The sequence below is a fragment of the Ranitomeya imitator genome, chromosome 2 (genome assembly GCF_032444005.1).
Source record: "Ranitomeya imitator isolate aRanImi1 chromosome 2, aRanImi1.pri, whole genome shotgun sequence".
Taxonomy (NCBI): Eukaryota; Metazoa; Chordata; class Amphibia; order Anura; family Dendrobatidae; genus Ranitomeya; species Ranitomeya imitator.
This window is the reverse complement of record NC_091283.1, coordinates 188,109,330-188,128,538: the sequence shown is the minus strand read 5'-3', so window position 1 is coordinate 188,128,538 and position 19,209 is coordinate 188,109,330. Positions and strand designations below refer to the sequence as shown.

Below are 19,209 nucleotides of genomic sequence, written 5' to 3'. Positions count from 1 at the left end.
ACTGCAGGCGAATGAGGTTTTCAAAGCCTTATTCACACCTTGCAGATAGAATATTCATTAAAAAAGTGAACCTGGCTTAAAGCCGGCCATTCTCATTACGTCCGAACGATGCTACAGCTGACTGTGTGCCCGTCTCAGCCAAACGCCCCATGTTTTCTAAGAGAAAGCAGACAACTGACGACTGTCGGCAGCTTATCTCCAGGGAATGAAGCAATCAGCCTTGTGAAGTCTGATGTTTCCAAACAACCTCTCCCCTGAGCATCAGTTGGCCAGCTTCCCCCATACACTGGTAGGGTTTTGCACTGGTTGGGAGGATGGTCACTTAAAGAAATGTGCATCTATTCTACACATTTTATTACCACCCAAAACTAGAATTGCACAGGTACTATATACCCAGTGCTCTCCTTTATGGCCCTGGCTATCGGTGCTATGTTCTGGAGCAGCTTTCTGTGTGCAAATATGGCCGCTTGCAAGGTTATTGTCATGCACCATGGCTGTGGACTGGACAGACTTTCCACAGTGCTCCGCACCGAAAAAAGTGGCTCCAGAACTTAAAGGGGTTGTCCACCCCAGCAAAATGACACCTGTACTCCTCGGGTGTGGATGCCGATCCGGCAGTGTTGGCACTGGCTTTCCTGGGGCTTACATTGGCTGAAGGGATCGCTTTACTTTAGTGCTGGCTTCACTATTCTCATTTCTTCGTAGATTCAGCAAAAGGATCCAAAGTCTTGGATAACACAATACAAAGATGCCCAGGATGTCACCAGGTCCCAAGTGCCCACGGCGTCCCAGTCTACAAAGCACTGAGCAGACGCCACACTACTACAATAAAGTGCCCACATAGGTTAGTTTATGGGGTATTTATTAAAACAAAGTTGTAGTTTTCCATTTTTGTCCCCATAGGACACTTTATTCCATGGACTGTACACAGGTTTGCAGCCTTTTTTTTTTTTTTTTCTTTCTTTTTTTCTTCAGCCCACTTCCCTATGTCATCTCGTCAAGGTGTATCTTTTTTTTTTTTTTTTTTTTATATCTTAAATCTGTTTTAAGATGTTTATATAATAAAACTTTGTTCTAAAACACCTCGTCTTCCCTCTTCCTAATGGTCTCTGTGCGTCACACCCCATGTGTTTCTGGCTGGTCGATATGGCTACTTTGTGCTTGAGCCTCTACAAAGGAGGTGACTATAAGTGTCACAAAGACACCAACATCAGTGATATATACTCCAGATACCAGAGGTTAAATTAAAGTCATAAAAATTAAAGACCAGAGAGGAAGCGAGAAGTACAAACTAAGGAGTAGAAAATATCCAGGAGAGGCACATTACATGCTCGTATTATATAGACACCACATACTACTATATGCCAGTATAATGAATCAAATGTTATCTAGATGAACCCTACATCAAGGGGACCAGGTAAAAAAAGGTTACCACTTGAAAAAGTATCTTAATAATATACAATGCTCAAAAAATAAATGGAACACATACATTGTGTTGTCTAACTCCAAGTCAATCACACTTCTTTGAAATCATCCTGTCCAGTTATGAAGCAACACCGATAGTCAATTTCTCCTGCTGTTGTGCAAATGGAGCAGACAACTGGTAGAAATGATAGGCATTTAGCAAGACAACCCCTATAAATGAGTGGTTTTGCAGGGGGTGACCACAGATCATTTCTCATCTTTTTTTGGATGTTTTTGTCACTTGCATTTTGTCATTGCTCTCACCCCTAGAGGTGCAGTAGCATGAGGTGGTGTCAACAACCCATAGAAGTTGCTCAGTGAATGTAGCTCATCCAGGATGGCACGTCAATGCGAGCTTTCACAAGAAGGGTAGCTGTGTCTGTCAGCGTAGTGTCCAGAGCATGGAGCAAATACCAGGAGATGTGGAGAGGCCCAACAATCCAGCAGCAGGACCGCTACCACCTCCTTTGTGCATTGAGGAATGGGAGGAGCAGTGCCCAGAGCCCTGCAAAATGACCTCCAGAAAGCTAGTAACATCTATGTGTTTGCTCAAACTGTCAGAAACTGACTCCATGAGGGTGGTATGAGGGCCCGACTGGAGACTGCCTGTAACATCCTCCAGCATAACCAGTTTGGCAGTGGGTCAGTAATGGTTTAGGGAGATATTTCTTTGGAGGGCCACACAGCCCCCCCCCCCCCCCCCCCCCCCCCCATGTGCTCGCCAGAGGCAGCCTGACTGCTACCAGATACCAGGATGAGATCCTCAGACCCCTTGTGAGACCATATGCTGGTGCGGTTGGCCCTGGGCTCCTCCTAATGCAGGACAATGCCAGACCTCATGTGGCTGGAGTTTGTTAGCAGTTCCTGCATGATGAAGGCACTGATGCTGTGGTCTGGCCTTTCCATTCCCCAGACCAGTTTCCAGTGAAGCACATCTGGGACATCATGTCTCGTTCCATCTACCAACACCACGTTCCACCACAGAATGTCCAGGAGTTAACGGATGCTTTAACCCCTTCATGACCTATGATGAATTTATCTGTCATTGGACACCTCCCCCTGTTTGATGTGGGGTCCGACGAGGAGCCTGCACCTTTACCGGCACATGACCGCTGATGTGATGTGCTGATATGTGCCGCTAACATCCACGGGAGTTTTCTCGATGGTCCCGCGCAGGGCTGTGGAATCGGTAAGCCAAACCTCCGACTCCTCAATTTCCATGACATTGACTCCACCAAAATGGGCTCCAACTCCACAGCCCTGGTCCTGCGGCTGTTAACCTGTTAAATGCCGCTGTCAAACGCTGATAGTGGCACTTAACATACATTTCCGGCAATTGCGCTGGAAATCTGCTCATCGGTGACCCCCATCATGTGATTGCGGGTCACCCATAGATTGGCATGACAACCAGAGCTCTCCTGGAGACCTCTTTGGTTGTCACTGCTGGCTTGCTATGAGCGCCACCCGGTGGTTGGTGCTCGTTGCAAGTGAGGTATTCTACAAGCAGGCGATCTGATCATCACGTGCATGTAGCAGACACGATCGGGTTATGGCAGCTTCTAGTCTTCCATGGAGACTATTGAAGCATGGCAAAAGTGAAAAGTTTTTTAAAATTATAAACAAATAAAAAGAAAGTTCAAATCACCCCCCTTTCGCCCCATTCAAAATAAAACCATTAAATTCAAACATACATATTTGGTATCGCCGCTCTCAGAATCGCCCGATCTATCAAAATAAAAGGACTAACCTGATAGCTAAACGGCGAAGTGAGAAAAGTCAAAACGGCAGAATTGCGTTTTTTGGTCGCGGCGACATTGCATTAAAATGCAATAACTGGGTGTCATTAATATCGCCAGCTCGGCACACAAAAAATAAGCCCTCATCCAGCCCCAGATCACGAAAAATGGAAACGCTACGGGTATCGGAAAATAGCGCAATTTTTTTTTAACAAAGTTTGGAATTTTTTTTTCACCACCAAGATAAAAAATAACCTAGACATGTTTTGGTGTCTATGAACTTGTTATGACCTGGAGAATCATAATGGTTGGTCAGTTTTAGCATTTGGTGAACCTAGTAAAAAAGCAAACAAAGTGTGGGATTGCACTTTTTTTTTTTGAATTTTTTTTTTTTGCAATTTTACCGCACTTTTGAATTTTTTTTCTTTTTTTTCCAGGACACGATATGTTAAAACCAATGTTGTCATTCACTAGTACAACTTGCCCTGCATAAAAAAACAAGCCCTCACATGGCCTTATTGATGGAAAAATAAAGTTATGGCTCTGGGAAGAAGGGTAGCAAAAAACGAAAAAGCAAATCCAAAAATACCTCCTGTCATGAAGGGTTTAATAAAGGCCCGGGAGGAGATCCCTCAGGTGAACATCCACCGCCTCAACAGGAGCATGTGCAGGTTTTGTAGGTCGTAGAGGCCACACACGCTACTGAGCATCATTGTTTGTTTTGGGGCATTTCCACTGAAGTTGGATCAGCCTGTAATTTGATTTTCTAATTTGATTTTGAGCATCATTCCAAATCCAGACCTTTCACAAACTTAATTTTGAGGTAACTTATCCTGGTCTACCAAGGGAATCTTGCCACAAACCATATGCATTTGCACTTAAAATACACTTATCCTCTATGGCTGACCAGTGTCATTACCCTACAAAGATTAAGTATTTGACAGTTCGGATTTTGCTGTCGTGGGTCCTTTTCTATTAAGAAAAAAATGCATTAAGACACCGAACAATAGGGAAACCATGCCTTTCTACATAAATGTCTGATAAGGACCACCATATCAATTTGAATAATTAGATGCATAATGTTTCTGCACGAACTGTGCAATCCCTCACACAAGAGGCACCTGCTTTTTAATTTGGGTTATTGTTTAGCTGAAAAAACTGTCAATGAAATATATTATTTTAAGATACTTTTCAAGTGGTCACCTTTTGTTTACCTGGTCCCCTTGATGTAGGGTTCATCCGGGTAATCATTGTTCATTCATATTACGGTTTATGATACTATACTAATCAAGGGACATTTTTATTTGATCTCATAACCATAAACTATGACCTTCTAAAGCCAGTTGTGCCCATGACTCGGATGTGGATGGCTTGTATCCTCATACAGTGTAATATTAATGACCTCTGCAATGTGAAAACGTAATAGTTTGGGATTTACGAAAAAAAACAACCCATCAGATATTTTAAAACCAGGCTAGAGCTCTTCAGCGGACTTTCCTGTTTCTCAGCTTCCTATTTCACAAAATATAAAATACAAGTTCTGATTAAAAGTGTTCTGGGACGGTGTCCAACGCTTCCTCTGGGTCACGAGACACAGCTACGTTCTGCAATAATACAAGGACAGCCATTAGTAAGAGCAAGGGACAATCATTCATTACTGCAGCATAAAATAGAAGAATACATTTGGACTGTAAGAGAACCACGAGAGGGGATCTGCCCATCAACTACCAGAAACCTAAATGCAGTACTTCTCCCTCGCATCAGTTGGTTTCTTGTCCCTGACAGGGGGAACCTCTTGGCAGGCGTACCAAATGACGAATTTTCCTTCAAAGGCCTAGCCGGCCGGGTCAGACGAAAATCCCTTCCCTGCCTTGGCCAGTGCAGGGTACTTGGAAGCACCACTGTGGGTCCAAGAGGACTTTCGTGCGGGCGCATATGAGCGGTATCCTGGATAGGTTATGACCTGCTCTGGTGTGACTCGTTATGTGGCAGGTATCAGGGGCGTGCTGGATGATTTTGAGGAGTAGTCCTTGCAGGACTTGCTAGGTGACACATGGGTGTGGGCGTCCTTGAGTGTCGTGTGCCGGGAGGCGTGCCTGTATGTCACAAGTCAGAAGTGTGCCGAAACAGCGTGCAGGAGCCATGTGACCCGGAACTTCCTGGTGGTACCGGTGAAGGGCCAGGCAGAAGTGCTGGTCCATTATAAAAGTACAGATGACCACTGGACAAGCAATTCCAGGCTCTGCTGCCCCCTTCAGGAGAATAGTCAGACTGAGCAGTGGCCTTCTGGGAAGCTACTGGAGCAGGTGGAGTGGGGTTGTCTACGTGGCAGTGTGGGGACGGCAGCTGTGTCTGAAAAACGAAGCTCCTGGGCAGGGGAGGAAGCTAAAGAGTATACAGACAGGACAGCACGGGATCACAACTGATTGCTTAAAAACAGGCAGGGAAATGTTTTACCTCACCAAAGCAATGTTTTACCTTAAAGAAAGAGTCAGCTGTGATCCTCAAATCACACAACAGCTAGGTGGATTATGGAGGCCATTTCTTTAGCCCAGGGGTCCCCAACTCCAGTCCTCAAGGCCCACCAACATGTCATGTTTTCAGGATTTCCTTAGTCTTGCCCAGGTAATAATTGCATCACCTGTGCAATGCAAGGGAAATCCTGAAAACATAACCTGTTGGTGGGCCTTGAGGACTGGAGTTGGGGACCCCTGCTTTAGCCTACTCGGCAAGTGGCAAAGCAGTTGCAGGAGGTTTGAAGGTTCACTTTACATGGGCTATGGCAACCTCCTGGACGGAGAGATCGGATGTTACAATCAAGTAGATCTGTAAGGCGGCATCATGGTCTTCTCCTTCCACATTCTATAAACATAGACTGGATATGGGTTCCTCTTCCAACCTCACCTTTGGAGAAGGGTGATGCAGGCTGTGGTACCTCCCCAAGTTTCTTATTTCTGTGCAATTCTCTCCTTGTGCTGTCATGGGTGATTTATAACGTCTTAGTTACTTACCGGTAACTGCATTTTTTTGGAACCCGTGACAACACCCTGATACTCCCTCCCGTCATGTGTGGGTGAGCACTTATTTCTCTAGTATTATGACTTCTCGTTTTAAGTTTGTCATGTGGAGTTGGTTTGTTTGTTTTTGATGTAATAATCATTGGTGGTCCTCTCATGGTCTGTAATCAAACTGATGCGATGGAGAAGTGCTGCCCTTTTCAGCCTGTAGGTTTCCTGTCTTTGATGGTCAGATCCCCCTCTCGTGGTGCTGTCATGGGTTCCGAAACATCAAAACGGTAAGACTTTTTTCTTTTAAGCCAGTTACAAAGTGTCCCGCTCATCTGCTAGTTGTTACATAGTCCTGCCTGCTGCACCACAATTAGGGGAAAAAAGCATGACAGTCATTAGAATCAGGGGGGTTTTCAGGCATATATAACCCGTCACTAGTGCACAAACTCCCCATTAATCTGCAAATTCCTTTATAGATTATTGGAACAAGACAATCTTTCCTTGGCTAGTGTCGCGTATTTTGCTACTTACCGATGGCTTCTCCCTATGTGTATTTACAGCTTCAATATTCAGGTAAATGGACTCTACTTTACACCCTATAGAAAGAGACGTTACAGGTTAGCCTTTGCCATCACACTTTCTATAGAGAATATTATCTGCAATCTACAAGTTTTTTTTTTTTAAATGAAAGCAAATTTTATTATCTCAACTGGAGGAAAAAATGGGATTATTGGGTAGCGATAAATGCCAGTATGGGAATGAATACTTGGCGACTGCAGACTTGAATCCTCAAGCCTGGACAACCACTTGTGAATCCTCACTGCATACTGTCGGGATTCTCGGAGAGGCGGCAAATTTGCATACATGCTGTCACATGCCAACTAGACAGGTGCAAGTGTATTGAGCGATGCCGTACATGTCTAGCCAGAATATGGCTGGAAGTACGCAAATCTTACACTGACATGACCGCCCGCTCCCAACACCGGAGCATCATGACACCATGCACATTGTGAGGATTTGCAAGTCTGCAGTCACAATGAGAATGTCTCCATCTTCTATACCCTGTCAGTCTGTGAAAATTGGACTACACTCAGATGTCATCTGAGCGCAGTCCGACGATTTTTTTTATTTTATATGGACTTCTTGACTTGCATGGCCAAGTACAATCTGAATATTGGATGCAAATGGGGCATTATGGTGTGTATGTATGTATAAAAAAAAAAAAAAAAAAAAATATATATATATATATATATATATATATATATATATATAATTTTATTTATTTTTCTCTGATCGCCCATGACGGCACCACGGAGAGAGGGGATCCGCCCACCAAGGACAGGAAACCTACGGATAAAAAGGCGGTACCACTCTCCTGCATCAGTTGGTTTCCTGTCCTTGATGGGAGACCTACGGACTTACCAGTCATCGTTGGAATTCCGGGGCCAACCAGTCCGATTCAGGCAGCTGGGGTCCCTCTGCCTCGGCTAGGGTGGTGACCCGAAGCGCCACCGCTGGGAGCTGTGAGCCGACAGGGTGTGCGGGGGAGGTGACAAGGAATTCGCGGTCACCTCCCCAGGTAAGATGCAGCAGCGACAACATCCAGGGGGGTCCCTCTGTGGTTGTGGGAGGTGCAGCGCAACCCTCCCTAAAACTAGCATAAGTCTGCACGCTGCACTGCCATCGGGCGTGCAGAGAAAGCGCTACAGGGCTGCATAGGACTGGGGGTGCCGGTCAGCAGCGCCTTTCTGCCTCCAGCACGCCGGGATCTAGGTGGTCTCGTGGTGCGCTTGTGCGCTGGTATATGCAGGCTTCCGACCGGGTGCTTGTGCGTTCCATGCAGGCGCCGGTGTATTTCCGGGTGCGTTCTGCGCAGGCGCCGGCGGGACTTCCGGCCGGGCGCCTGTTGCGCTCTGCGCAGGCGCCGGCGGGGTTCCGGCCGGGCGCTGGGGCGCATGCAGCGGCCGGTATGTTTCCGGCCGGACGCTTAGCACAGGTTCCGGCGGATCTGCCGGCCGGGCGCCTGGTGCGCTCTGCGCAGGCGCCGGCGTGGCCCGGCCGTCAGTTTGGTACGATTTGCGCAGGCGCTAGCAGGCGGCTGTTAGGGACCATGTAGGAGTTATTGCGCAGGCGCCGGCGTTCAGCGCTCGCTTCTGCGCAGGTGCGGACAGCGGGAGGATTCAAATAGGAGAATCTACTTCCTCCCAGTGGCTCTGCAGTAAAAAGCAGGAGCCTCAAGAGATAAAAGCGCTAGCTCAGCCAAGCTCGAGGCAGCATCTGCAAACAGCAGCAGTATGAGTAATCCGGCATCACCTTTGCCCGAATCACCTCCACCTGCAACATCGCCACAGCAGCAGCAGCAGCAGCAAAAAAGGCGACAGCAGAAGGGACACCAGGACACCAGCAAGGAACGCCAAAGGTCTCAACACAGTAAGGAGTCCAGTACGGCGTCGGGGAGAAAGCCAGAGGCAGAAAACCCCCAACCGGTATTTATGGGTCCTGGAGGTGGTAAGTGGATCTTCGTGAATGTCAGAGACAGTAAGAGTGTTATTTGTCTCTTTTAGGGGAGGAAAAGCGTAGCTAAAACTAAGCACAAAAGTTGCGCCATCTGTAGAGAGGATCTTCCACCTACATGGGATAAGAGACTATGCAATACCTGCATTCAGCAGACTGTATCTGAAAACCTTCCAGGGTTTGCAACAGATCTTAAAACCCTAATTAAGGAGCAAGTGGAGGACACCTTTAGGTCACTAAAAAGTGGGAAAAAAAGGAGGAAGTCCAAACACAGGTCCCCATCTCCGGTCTCGAAATCCGAAAGTGATAGTGAGAGTTCAATGTCTTCACCCTCCTCTGATTCATCTGCATCATCTACTTCTTCCTCTGGGGGACATAATTGTTTCCCTCTAGAGGATACTGATGGCCTCATAAAGGCGGTGAGAAGTACCATGGGGTTGGTAGACTCCCATCCTAAAAAAACAGTACAAGACATCATGTTTGGGGGCCTAGAACAGAAAAAGAGAAGAGCTTTCCCGCTTAACGAAGCAATCGCGGCCTTAATTAAGAAGGAATGGAAGAAGCCCGTGAGGAAGACTCTCTTGACGCCAAAAAGGAAATACCCCTTTGAGGAGGAATCATGCTCCTTTTGGGAAAAGGCCCCCAAATTAGACGTGGCAATTGCTAAAGCCTCAAAGAAATTCGCCCTCCCGTTTGAGGACATGGGGGTTCTGAAGGACCCAATGGACAAAAAGGCAGATGCATTTCTCAAGGGCTCTTGGGAGGCAGCGGGAGGAGGCCTGAAGCCAGCAGTTGCAGCAGCATGTACTTCACGCTCGCTGATGATCTGGCTAAACCAACTAGAAGGTCAATTGAAGGGGAAAACTTCCCAGGACTCAATTCTAAACACACTACCCGTAATGAGAGGGGCCGCAGCTTTTCTAGCCGACGCCTCAGCCGACTCCATCAGGCTATCCGCCAGAGCAGCAGTGTTTGCTAATGCGGCTAGACGTGCTCTCTGGCTTAAGAATTGGCCGGGCGACCTACAGACAAAAACGAAATTGTGCACCATCCCTTGTGAAGGAGAGTTTCTGTTCGGGTCAACTCTAGATGACATCCTGGAAAAAGCAGGAGACAAGAAAAAGTCCTTCCCCTCTCTGGGTCTCCCTTCTTATAGAAAGCCCTTTCGGAACAAGAGGTTTTTCCGTAAGAACCCAGGGAGAGGCCAGGGGAAGTGGGAAGATAAGAAGACGAAGAATAAAGGGTTCATCTTTAACAAAAACCTCAATGACAACAAGAAACCTCCACAATGAAGGTTCGCCCCAGGTGGGAGGGAGATTATCCCTCTTTCTCCCAGCCTGGGAAAAGATCACCTCCAGTCAATGGATCTTAAGTATCATAAAATCAGGACTAAGATTAACATTCAAGAGGTACCCTCGTCCCTCTTTCAAGATAACACCTATGAGATCCTCGGCAGAAGAACAGTTAACACTGGAGAAAGAGATTGTGGGGTTAGTAAAAAAAGGAGTACTCCTGGAAGTTCCCCCTCAAGAAAGAGGGCAAGGGTAATATTCCCCTCTATTCCTGAGAAAGAAACCAGACGGTTCCTTCAGGACTATTATCAATTTGAGGAACCTAAACAATTACCTAGAGGTTCAGGCGTTCAAGATGGAAACAATAAAGTCATCAATCAAAATGCTGTTTCCTCAATGCTTCATGGTGGTCCTGGACCTGAAGGACGCGTATTATCACGTCCCAATACACAAGGATCACCAAAGATTCCTGAGAATGGCAATCCACATCAAGGGAGTCCTAAGTCACTTCCAGTTCACAGCCCTACCATTTGGCCTAGCAATAGCCCCGAGGGTCTTTACAAAACTGGTCGCGGAGGTAATGGCTCACCTCAGGGAAGAAAACACCCTGATCGTACCATATCTGGACGATTTTCTGGTAATAGGCTCCTCCCCGCAACATTGTATGAATCAGCTAGATTTAGTGATTCACTCTCTAAAAGACCTGGGCTGGCTAATAAACCTAGAGAAATCCAGACTGGTGCCTTCTCAGGTTCAGGAGTACCTAGGTCTCACTCTAGACTCCAGGAAAATGGAATGCCGGCTCCCAGAGAGCAAGATACAAAAGATAATGAGTTTAGCGTTAAGAGTACAATCTCTCCCCTCTATAACTCTCCGTCAGGGCATGTCCCTGTTGGGCTTTATGACCTCGTGCATTCCTGCGGTCCAGTGGGCCCAACTACACTCAAGAGATCTCCAATGGCAGCTACTTTCAGAGCAAATCCTCCTAGGAGAGTATTTAGAAGGGCGGTTAACATTATCTCCTCGCACCAATCACTCTCTGATTTGGTGGACGTTGCGGGAAAATCTTTCCCAGGGAGTTCCATGGGTGATCCCAATATCAAAGGTCCTAACTACGGACGCAAGCCCCTCAGGGTGGGGAGCTCATCTGGGCGACTTGGTAGCTCAGGGCATTTGGTCCCCTTCCCTGGCAAACAGTTCCTCCAATATGAAGGAACTCCTGGCCGTAAAATTTGCCCTTCAGGAATTCTCGGGGGTCCTTCAATCTCACCACGTAAGAGTGATGTCAGACAATCAGGTAGTAGTATCCTACATAAACCATCAGGGGGGTACCCGTTCCAAAAGCCTAATGGAAGTGACCAACTCAATCCTTCAGTTAGCCGAGAACAACCTTCTATCCCTGACAAGCCTACACATAAAGGGGGTAGACAATTACAAGGCAGACTTCCTCAGTCGATCCAGCCTAAAACAGGGGGAATGGGAACTAAATGCGGAGATATTCACCCAGATCACACAAAAATGGGGTGTTCCCAAAATAGATCTCTTCGCGAGCCATTTAAACAAAAAAGTAGCCTCCTTTTGCTCCCTATCTCCCCTGGGGAACCCAGTAGCTGTGGACGCGTTCCTGATCCCCTGGGGTCATCATCTGGTCTATGCCTTTCGCCCCGTTCTGGCCGAAGAGACCTTGGTTCTCATGGATGAGGAAAATGTCAATATCCGACCCTTGGGTATTACCAGACCTCCGGGATCTGTTGTCACAGGGCCCTATCTGTCATCCACAAGTCAAGAACTTGCACTTGACAGCCTGGCTCTTGAGAGGAAAATATTAGAAAACAGAGGGTTCTCTTCGGGGTTAATTTCAACTCTGTTAAAAAGTAGGAAGCCGGTTACAACGAAACAGTACGGCAAAATATGGAAAAAGTTCCTGTCCTTTTCAGGTGCAAAAATAGGGAAAGAGATTCCCATCAATTCCATATTAGAGTTCCTACAAAATGGCCTGGATATGGGGTTAGCCACCAGTACACTAAAAGTTCACGTGGCAGCATTAGGAGCCCTATTTAATTTTGACCTAGCTTCAAATAGATGGATCTCTAGATTCATTAAGGCAGCAGGAAGATCTAGGCCTCTACCAGTAAAAGTGGTTCCTCAATGGGACTTAAACTTGGTCCTTAAAGCACTGACTAGTCCTCCATTCGAACCATTGCATGAATCTACTATAAAAACGCTATCCCTCAAAACCGCTCTATTAGTTGCACTCACTTCTGCCCGTAGGGTCAGTGACTTACAAGCTCTGTCAGCCTGCCTTCCTCACACACAATTTCTAGAGGATAGGGTTATTCTAAAAACAGACCCAGCATATCTCCCGAAAGTGGCTTCAAAATTTCACAGGTCTCAAGAGATATCTCTCCCCTCCTTCTACCCCAATCCTAAGAACGAGGAGGAACAAACACTACATACACTAGATGTAAGGAGATGTCTCTTACACTACCTAGAAGTCACTAGAGAGAGTAGGGAGGATTCCTCTCTGTTTGTGTGTTTTCAGGGTCCCCGGAAGGGGAAAAAAGCATCTAAGGCCACCATAGCAAGATGAATCACAGACGCCATCAGTCTATCTTATTCAGCAAGTGGGATGTCCGTTCCTGGGGAGGTTAAGGCTCACTCAACGAGGGCAGTAGCAACTTCCTGGGCGGAGAAGGCCGGAGCTTCCATAGACCAGATATGTAGAGCTGCTACCTGGTCCTCACCATCCACATTCTATAGGCACTATAGATTGGACCTAATCTCCTCTTCAGACCTTACTTTCGGTAAAAGGGTTCTGGAGGCGGTGGTCCCTCCCTGAATGTACCATCTATTCAAATCTCTCCGTGGTGCCGTCATGGGCGATCAGAGAAAAATATAGTTCTTACCGATAACGGTATTTCTCTGAGCCCATGACGGCACCCGTACATTCCCTCCCTTCACTTATGGGTGTACACCTTGAAATAGTGCCATAATCCATTTATAGTTGGAAGTCACGCGGTATCTTGTTATGCTAAGCAGTTAAAATTATTTTACAAATGTCTTAGTAGTCTCCCATCGTTATCTATGTAAACAAACTGATGCAGGAGAGTGGTACCGCCTTTTTATCCGTAGGTTTCCTGTCCTTGGTGGGCGGATCCCCTCTCTCCGTGGTGCCGTCATGGGCTCAGAGAAATACCGTTATCGGTAAGAACTATATTTTTTTTTAAAAGAAAAAAATCTTGAATATGTGCGCGGCCCCACAGAATAACATCGAGCCGATTCGCTAGGCTACAGTCATTACAGAACTTTGTTTAGTAAGAGAAACTAATTTTCATTGTAGTATAGAATGAACAAAAACGGAAAAAAAATAGATATCACTACTGACCTTGCCAAAAAAGTAATCGAGATCAGAGTATTGCTCTAGATATAATAAATGAGTAATGTAGATGAAAAATAACCTAACTGGGAGGACTGGAAATGGGGTTTATATAATTAGAGAAGACTTTAGTGTTTCTCTCTTCTAACCCTCCCTTCAGTTCTTATATGTAAGGAGGACTCACCATACGCTACGGGGGTCAGTTTCAGCACTGTGTGAAGAGGACATTTCAGATATGGCAGCTCTTCTGGGAAAAAAACAGATAAGTTATTGTTCAATAAAGCAGAGTCGAGCCTTTTCCTTCTTTACGTCTTAATTTATGAAGGCAAGTATTGTGCTTCATTTCAAAGCAGATTCAGTCGGTGAAAAAATAAATGGAAAGTTATGCACATGGGTACTAATAACCTGCAGGCACCATATGTTCCGGGGGAGTAAGAGAGTCACTTGTAGAGAAGGATCTGGGTGTAGTTGTAGATCACAGATTAAATAAACAGGATGTAAAGTCAATCAGCTGTTCCTATAACCGTCAGGATAGTGTCATGTATGAGGCACGAGACAGGGATGTAATACTGCCACGGTATAAAGTGCCAGTGCCACCTCATCTGAGATACTGTGCAGGTCTGGGCCCCAGGTCATAGAGGATGTCCTAGAGATAAATAACGTACAAAAAGAGTGGAAAAAACAAACAAACAAAACTATAATCTTGATTGTGAAAAGGAAAAAACTTTTTTTTACCCCAAGAAGACTTGTACAAATACTTTTTGTGTAGACCATTTATGTATGGTTAAAGCTGTTTCTGCCCGGATTAAGAAAGGTTCACTCTCCCAAGGAAACAAGGCTTCTTTACCATGAGAACTACTAATCTGTGGAATAGCCAACTTAATGAGCTGGTTCTTTACTGTAAGGTCAGTGATTATATGAACAGATGATCACAGGAGCTGTTTCTTTACTGTAAGAGTGGAGATTATATGAACAGATGACCAGATGAGCTGGTTCTTTACTGTAAGAGTAGAGATTATATGAACAGATGACCACAGGAGCTGGTTCTTTACTGTAAGAGTGGAGATTATATGAATAGACCATCACAGGAGCTGGTTCTTTACTTTAAGAGCGGAGATTATATGAACAGACGATCACAGGAGCTGGTTCTTTACTGTAAGAGCAGTGATTATATGAACAGATGATCACAGGAGCTAGTTCTTTACTGTAAGAGCGGTGATTATATGAATAGATGATCACATGAGCTGGTTCTTTACTGTAAGAGCGGTGACTATATGAACAGATGATCACAGGAGTAGGTTCTTTACTGTAAGAGCGGAGATTATATGAACAGATGACCACAGGAGCTGGTTCTTTACTGTAAGAGCAGTGATAATATGAACAGACGACCACAAGAGCTGGTTCTTTACTGTGAGAGCAGTGATTATATGAACAGATGACCACAGGAGCTGGTTCTTTACTGTAAGAGCAGAGATTATATGAACAGATGACCACAGGAGCTAGTTCTTTACTGTAAGAGCAGAGATTATATAAACAGATGACCACAGGAGCTGGTTCTTTACTGTAAGAGTGGAGATTATATGAACAGATGACCACAGGAGCTGATCAATAGAACCGTCAATGGATCCAAAAAGGTCTTGGATACTTTTTCAAAGAAAATAACAAATACTGATATACAGGTGTAAAATTTTTGTTTTGATTGTTGATCTGGTTGATCGACACTTGGAATCATGAGGGAAAAACGTCTATAGAGCAGACCAGATCATGCGTTATGCATCTACCTATACCCCATTCCCTCTATCCTCTTCCATTCTTCAGTTGAACTTGATGGACATGTCTATTTTCAGTCGTCTTAACTATGTCACTATCTAAGATGAGACAGCCATGATGATTTTTGATTGCTGGAAAATATAATCAGTTACCTGCACTTTTGTCCAGAAAATACGCCAGCAAACATCGCATGACGGCCTGGTGACAGATCACCAGCACATTCTCCTGCCGCTCCAGCTCCATGATAACGGGCTCCAGTCTCTGCACCAAGTCCTCATAGGACTGGATAGAAATGGAAACAGAGATCACAATCGTTACCCAACACAACAGTTAGCAGGAGCAGTCTCAGTCCTATGACGTCAACGAGACCCACACCGGTATGACGTGTCCGATGACTCCTCACTCACCTCCCCCTTGGGGTATCTGTACCGATATTTGTCCTGGTCTCTTAGTGCAAACTCTTCAGGAAAATGTTCTTGTATTTCTTCATACGTCATCTCCTCACATACGCCCTGGAAAGAAAAGGTGTCACCTTTGGTAAATTTACCAACTAACTAGAAAACTTAAAATTTCATGTACCATTAAATATTAGATTTAACCCTACAAAGCCCTAACATTAATACTCTGGCTATGCGCTCCATTGAAATGCACGGAAAGCTTAAAGGGAATCTGTCAGCAGGATTTCAAAGACAAGTCCAGCAATAACTTCACATGGCCAATTCGGTCCTCCGTTACTGAGAAATTGCATTTAAATTGATATGCAAATGAGTCTGAAGAGCTATGGTAGATCTGAAGCCTCTGTCACTGACTGCCTCTATGCTTTGTGACTTCAGGCAAAGAAGTCGTCAGTCACACAGGAGGAGCCGCCAGGACTGGGCGGGGAATTGAGCTGGAGTGACAGAGGCTTCAGATCTACCATAGCGCTTCAGCCTCATTTACATATCAATTTAAACACTGATTTCTCAGCAATGGAGGAACAGACTGGCCAAGTAAATGTATTGCTGGACCTGTCTTTGCAAGAGCTACATTGCATACTTGTGTACTTCTTGTTTGACCAAAGCCAGTTTGCTGTAGCCTCTGTGTTGAATTCCTGTCTCAGGCCTCTTTCACACTTCCGTTTCTTTACAATCACAATCCGTCAAAATGTTGAAAAGACGGATCCTGTGCAGATTGTAAAAAAACAGATGCACTGGGTCCGTTCTTTTGAAGGACCAGTCGAGGCTATGTGCACATGTTGTGTATGCGTCTTCGCCACGTTTTTCTGCTTCAAAAACGCATACACAACACAACCAATGTTAAAAATAATAAAATAAAAAAATCGTGATATTCTTACCTTCCGGCGTCCCCTGCAGCCTTCCCGATGCTCCCGTTCCCAGTAATAAATAGCGAGACAATGACCTGTGATAACGTAGCGGTCTCGCGAGACCGCTACATCAGTGGGTCATTTCGCTATGCATCACTGGGAACCGGAGCTGCCGGGACCTTCGGGAAGGCTGCAGGGGACGCCAGAAGATAAGAATATCACGATTTTTTATTTTATTATTTTACTTTTTACTATTGATGCTGCATAGCCAATGACGGACAGCACAGAATCAGTCGCTGAGCGATTTTCCGACGTACACAAAAAAAGCTTCTATGTGCCCGACGGACAGCAATTTTACGACGGATCCAGCGCACGACGGATGATGTGTGGCCATCCGTCACAATCCGTCGCTAATAAAAGTCTATGGGCAGCACGGTGGCGCATTGGTTAGCACTGCAGCCTTGCAGCGCTGGGGTCCTGGGTTCTAATCCCACCCAGGACAACATCTGCAAAGAGTTTGTATGTTCTCTCCGTGTTTGCGTGGGTTTCCTCCGGGCACTCTGGTTTCCTCCCACATTTCAAAGACATACTGATAGGAATTCTAGATTGTGAGCTCAATCGGGGACAGTGATGATAATGTGTGCAAAAACTGTAAAGCGCTGCGGAATATGTTAGCGCTATATAAAAATAAAGATTATTATTATTTATGAGAAAAAAACAAATCCAGCAGAAACATTTGCTGGATCCGTTTTTTCACAAAACGACGCATTGTGACGGAAAAAGAAAGACGGAAGTGTGAAAGAGGCCTAAGTCACAGGAGGAAGAGCAGCTCTGGAGCACAAACTGCAGCTCCAGCTAGTGGGACCCAACATAAAGAAGTGCAAAAGCATTTATCTATTATCACCAACCATACGGCGGCTATGGGGGTCTGCGGATAGGTAACATATACGATTGACAATGCGGTGGACTTACTGCATCAATCTCATTGAGGGCCTTCCACTGCTCGTAAGGGACGTTCAGTGCTTCTGCTGTCTGGATGGTGCGCTTCATATGACTGGTCCACACTTTCAGGTCTGAAATGTTCTGCGATTTTACAAAGTTGCCCAGTGCATGAGCATACTGGAAGAAATGGTGATGAAATAAAATAAAAAGTGAGTCACACTTCTGGTGATCCTAGTTCCCAAAGGACAGTCCATTTGCACAATGCAACCTATTGTTTGAGGGACCCATTGCAATGTTCTTCCTGAGTTTGCTGGTGACTAGGATGATGTATGCACTGTTAAGGCCCACTGGATAGTTGGGAGACAGTCCCTCTTATATTAGGAACTGGAGACGTGTGCTCATCCCAATCCTCAGGCGGCAATCTTCTATAGCTGAGTGCAGGACATTTCTTACCTGCTTTCCTCGAGCTGAAAGCCCAGAGTCTCCTCCAATCCTGCCCATGACGTTGAGATCACTTTCTCCATGCCGGGATAAGTAGATGGAGCGAGGGGTCACGTGGATATTCATCAAGTAGTAAACGGTTCGGCTCTGAATGTGATCCTGGACTCTGTTCACCAGATATCTGCTCCCGACATTAAAAATCTTAATATAAGACAGATCGCTGAAAGAGAGGAGCAGATAAAAAGTAGGAACAGGTGAGTCGCGGAAATGGTATCTGTCCTTCAGTGCATATAGAATATCATTGTTCTCGGCAGCACGTGTACAGTTAAACAGGATGATGTGCTGCCCAGAATGAGGATTTTTTAGAAGCGTAAAAATTAGTTTCGCCTAACGAACGAGCATTTTGCACTTTTGTCAAGTGATTTAGTTGTGCGTTTAAGGAAAAACAAATCTGACTCCAAGAAGCCAAGAGTCCCAAGATTACGTACTGGGGATTACATAACAAAGTTTGGCTAGAACACACTATGCCCAAACATGAGGAGGAGGGTGTAGACATGGAAGTTAATGTTCCCTGTGATGCCTCCACAAGGCACTAACGTGAGACACGGGCATGCAATGGGGTTTGTATGGGAGGGCGGCACGTTATCAGTAAAGAAGGAGGTCATCTCCTCCCTCTGTTTTCAGACAATCCAGCTGTAGCCGGCTCTAAATCCATCCTTAGCTTGGACTTTGAGTTTCCCTGCTGTGACATTAGGGATAATATGTCACCATGTAAAATATGTGCTTCAACTGTTGCTTTTCCAATGTATGGACAATACATTAGGCAGGTGTAAAAAAAAAAAAAAAAAAAAATGCTCAAAGTAAAAATGCTTTCACAAATAGAAGTGATAATAGTTTATTATCAATTAACAAAATGCAAAGTGAAAGAATAAAAGAGAAATCTAAATCCCATCAATATTTGGTGACCGCCCGTCGCCTTCGTCCCTTCTACTAGGTACTTGTACACAGATCTGTGAAGGCGCGGTAGGCTATCTCTGTTTTTGCTGTGGACAACAAGTAGACAAGTCCTAAGGAGAAAACTACCATCTCTCACATCCTGAGGGTTTGGTCACACAAGAGTGATTTTCTCGTACAAGAAAATTGACCCAAATTACATCAGATTTTGGTCCGAGTATCATCAGTTCATCTCTGATGGCAAAAACAAAGTTTCTCCTATCCATCAGTCCGTGAAAGTCAGAGCACACGTGAATGGTATCCGAGTGCTGTCCAATTTTCTCACGGGCCCTTAGATTTACATTGTCGATTTTGATCCAATACTGTGTCCGCGGTCCTGCGTGAACCTCCTGGTCTAAAAAATTAAATC

General features: G+C 45.4%; 3 protein-coding genes across 4 annotated transcripts in view; 2 read left to right on the top strand and 1 right to left on the bottom strand.

The window, feature by feature from the left end:
- The window catches only part of LOC138662563 (non-structural maintenance of chromosomes element 3 homolog), a 58,713-nt gene extending 57,631 nt beyond the window's left edge, over positions 1-1,082 (top strand). Inside the window, exon 11 of the mRNA XM_069748351.1 lies at positions 706-1,082. Coding sequence (XP_069604452.1) covers positions 706-807 — 102 coding nt within the window. The 3' untranslated portion in view covers positions 808-1,082. The remainder of the gene's footprint in view (positions 1-705) is intronic.
- A 3,402-nt stretch (positions 1,083-4,484) lies between these two features.
- Positions 4,485-19,209, bottom strand: part of PFKFB1 (6-phosphofructo-2-kinase/fructose-2,6-biphosphatase 1) — a 31,103-nt gene continuing 16,378 nt past the window's right edge. Inside the window, exons 8-14 of one of the 2 annotated variants that reach the window (XM_069748349.1) lie at positions 17,859-18,066; positions 17,436-17,582; positions 15,568-15,672; positions 15,313-15,442; positions 13,575-13,637; positions 6,740-6,804; positions 4,485-4,804 (exon numbers count right to left, since the gene is read on the bottom strand). In XM_069748349.1, the coding sequence (XP_069604450.1) occupies positions 4,745-4,804; positions 6,740-6,804; positions 13,575-13,637; positions 15,313-15,442; positions 15,568-15,672; positions 17,436-17,582; positions 17,859-18,066 (778 nt within the window). In that variant the 3' untranslated portion in view covers positions 4,485-4,744. The remainder of the gene's footprint in view (positions 4,805-6,739; positions 6,805-13,574; positions 13,638-15,312; positions 15,443-15,567; positions 15,673-17,435; positions 17,583-17,858; positions 18,067-19,209) is intronic. The other variant, XM_069748350.1, reaches the window with a different exon arrangement.
- Positions 8,042-10,014, top strand: LOC138667857 (lamina-associated polypeptide 2, isoforms alpha/zeta-like). Its single transcript, XM_069755941.1, has 2 exons — positions 8,042-8,694; positions 8,773-10,014. The coding sequence occupies exons 1-2, from the start codon at positions 8,503-8,505 to the stop codon at positions 10,012-10,014; spliced, it is 1,434 nt and encodes a 477-aa protein (XP_069612042.1). The 5' UTR covers positions 8,042-8,502.

Excerpts from the sequence above, each read along its gene's own strand:
- LOC138667857 (XM_069755941.1), top strand. The coding sequence starts at position 8,503 with ATGAGTAATCCGGCATCACCTTTGCCCGAATCACCTCCACCTGCAACA. Across the intron at positions 8,695-8,772 it reads AGGCAGAAAACCCCCAACCG|GGGAGGAAAAGCGTAGCTAA; the intron begins GTATTTATGGGT and ends TGTCTCTTTTAG.